The sequence below is a fragment of the Brachionichthys hirsutus genome, unplaced genomic scaffold (genome assembly GCF_040956055.1).
Source record: "Brachionichthys hirsutus isolate HB-005 unplaced genomic scaffold, CSIRO-AGI_Bhir_v1 contig_472, whole genome shotgun sequence".
Taxonomy (NCBI): Eukaryota; Metazoa; Chordata; class Actinopteri; order Lophiiformes; family Brachionichthyidae; genus Brachionichthys; species Brachionichthys hirsutus.
In genome coordinates this window covers 90,575-92,243 of record NW_027180436.1, presented here as the reverse complement: position 1 = coordinate 92,243, position 1,669 = coordinate 90,575, and the positions used below count along the sequence as shown (strand labels likewise).

Below are 1,669 nucleotides of genomic sequence, written 5' to 3'. Positions count from 1 at the left end.
TGGTCCACCCTTATTATGCAGAGAGGCATCCCGCGTCTCCTACTGGATCCAAATCAAGTGTGCGGGAGATTCGGATCCACAGTTCACACGTCGGCTGTGTTCTCCACTAGATCTCTTTGCATTGTGGGCTACAACAAGGTAGTAGCATTTATGTGGGCTGTGTCCGTTTGAAAGCAAAATGTGAATAGCTGAAGAGTCATTTTCGTTTATATATGCGGATTGTTTTCCGAATGGGATAGAGAGGCTTTTGAATAATCACTCAGCGTAAGCTCCTTTCATGAAAGGCCCACGGATTGTTCTTGAACCTGTTTAACTTCTAAGTGATGCCTGTGTTGGTACTACTTAAACATATTTTGTGCATTGTTGCAAATTAAGCGCTCCGGTATTTGTGCATTGTGCCTATAAGGTTTCGTCATTACAAGGAGGATTGTGTCATTATTGCACCATTTAACTTGGAGTCTCCTCTTATTAGGGATGCCCTGGAGAGACAGCATCGTGGGACGGAGGCTCAGAGTCAACCGACGGGTGAGGAAACACAAATGGCTTCTCCAGCGCTGCATCCCGCAGATGAGGGAGGCCAACAGTCCGATCCTCGTGATGTCCTTGGCCGGGTTCCCAACACACTGCATATCCGCAAGTCTGGAGGATCAACAGGAGGAGGAGTGCTCCCGGAGGAGCATTTCTGTAACCCGGCACGGCGCTTCCATGAACGGTGTCATTCAGCACCAAGGACAACGCCACGGCGCAAGGGCGGTGCGGATGTTACGCTCGTTCATCTCGGTGAGGAGAAAGTCAGGGTTTGCTGCGATGAGGAATTAGAGACTTCCTTTACATATATTGATGAGAATGTTAACCTAAGGTTGGCCAGCCCGGAGACGACTTGTAAAAGCATCCACAGACCCGTGCGCAACGGCGAGCCCTGCACCGAGTCTTTGCCGGAGCTTTCTTTTATGTCGGAGGAGGACCTCTCCTTTGGGGAGGGCTCTGGGACCTCGATAGACTACGGGTTTATTAGTGCGGTCACGTTCTTAGTGACTGGAATCTCCTTGGTGATCATCTCATACGCCGTGCCTCGGGGTGTGCAGGTGGACCGTGACAGCGTATCGGCGAGGGAGATGGAGAGGTTGGAGACGGAGAGCGCGCGGATTGGTGCCCACCTGGACCGGTGCGTGATAGCAGGGCTGTGCCTGCTCACGCTGGGCGGCGTGGTGCTCTCAACGCTGCTGATGGTCTCCATGTGGAAGGGGGAGATGTACAGGAGAAAGGTCATCGCTTATTCCAAGCGGTCAGCCAAACAGTACGGCTCGATCACCCTGAAAACTCGATCCAGCCCGAGTCACTCCTCTGCGCACTTGACCCTCGAGGAGGACGTAGAGGAAACGTTGACTTAAACGGCTTCTTTTTAACTGTCTATGTCTAACTAATGAATTAATGTCAGTCTTATTCTATAACACACTGTACCTTGAAACTGCATTTCAAAGTGAAAGTCGGCAATATTTTTGTCTTGCACTCTAAAAAATAGCCAAATAATGTATCCTGTATCATGTATCCATATGGCAAGCAGGAAGGACAAAAAAAAAATCTTTAAATGCAATGCAAGCAAAGGCCTGAAACACATTATGTGGTATCAGTTTGGTCCCAAATGACCTAAAGTGGCACCAGACCATGC

At 49.6% G+C, this 1,669-nt stretch overlaps 1 protein-coding gene across 1 annotated transcript; it reads left to right on the top strand.

Moving 5' to 3' along the window:
* The first annotated feature begins 539 nt into the window (after window positions 1-539).
* LOC137914907 (transmembrane protein 74-like) lies at window positions 540-1,391 on the top strand. Its single transcript, XM_068758394.1, has one exon. The coding sequence runs from the start codon at window positions 540-542 to the stop codon at window positions 1,389-1,391; it is 852 nt and encodes a 283-aa protein (XP_068614495.1).
* Window positions 1,392-1,669: the final 278 nt, after the last annotated feature.

Excerpts from the sequence above, each read along its gene's own strand:
- LOC137914907 (XM_068758394.1), top strand. The coding sequence starts at position 540 with ATGGCTTCTCCAGCGCTGCATCCCGCAGATGAGGGAGGCCAACAGTCC.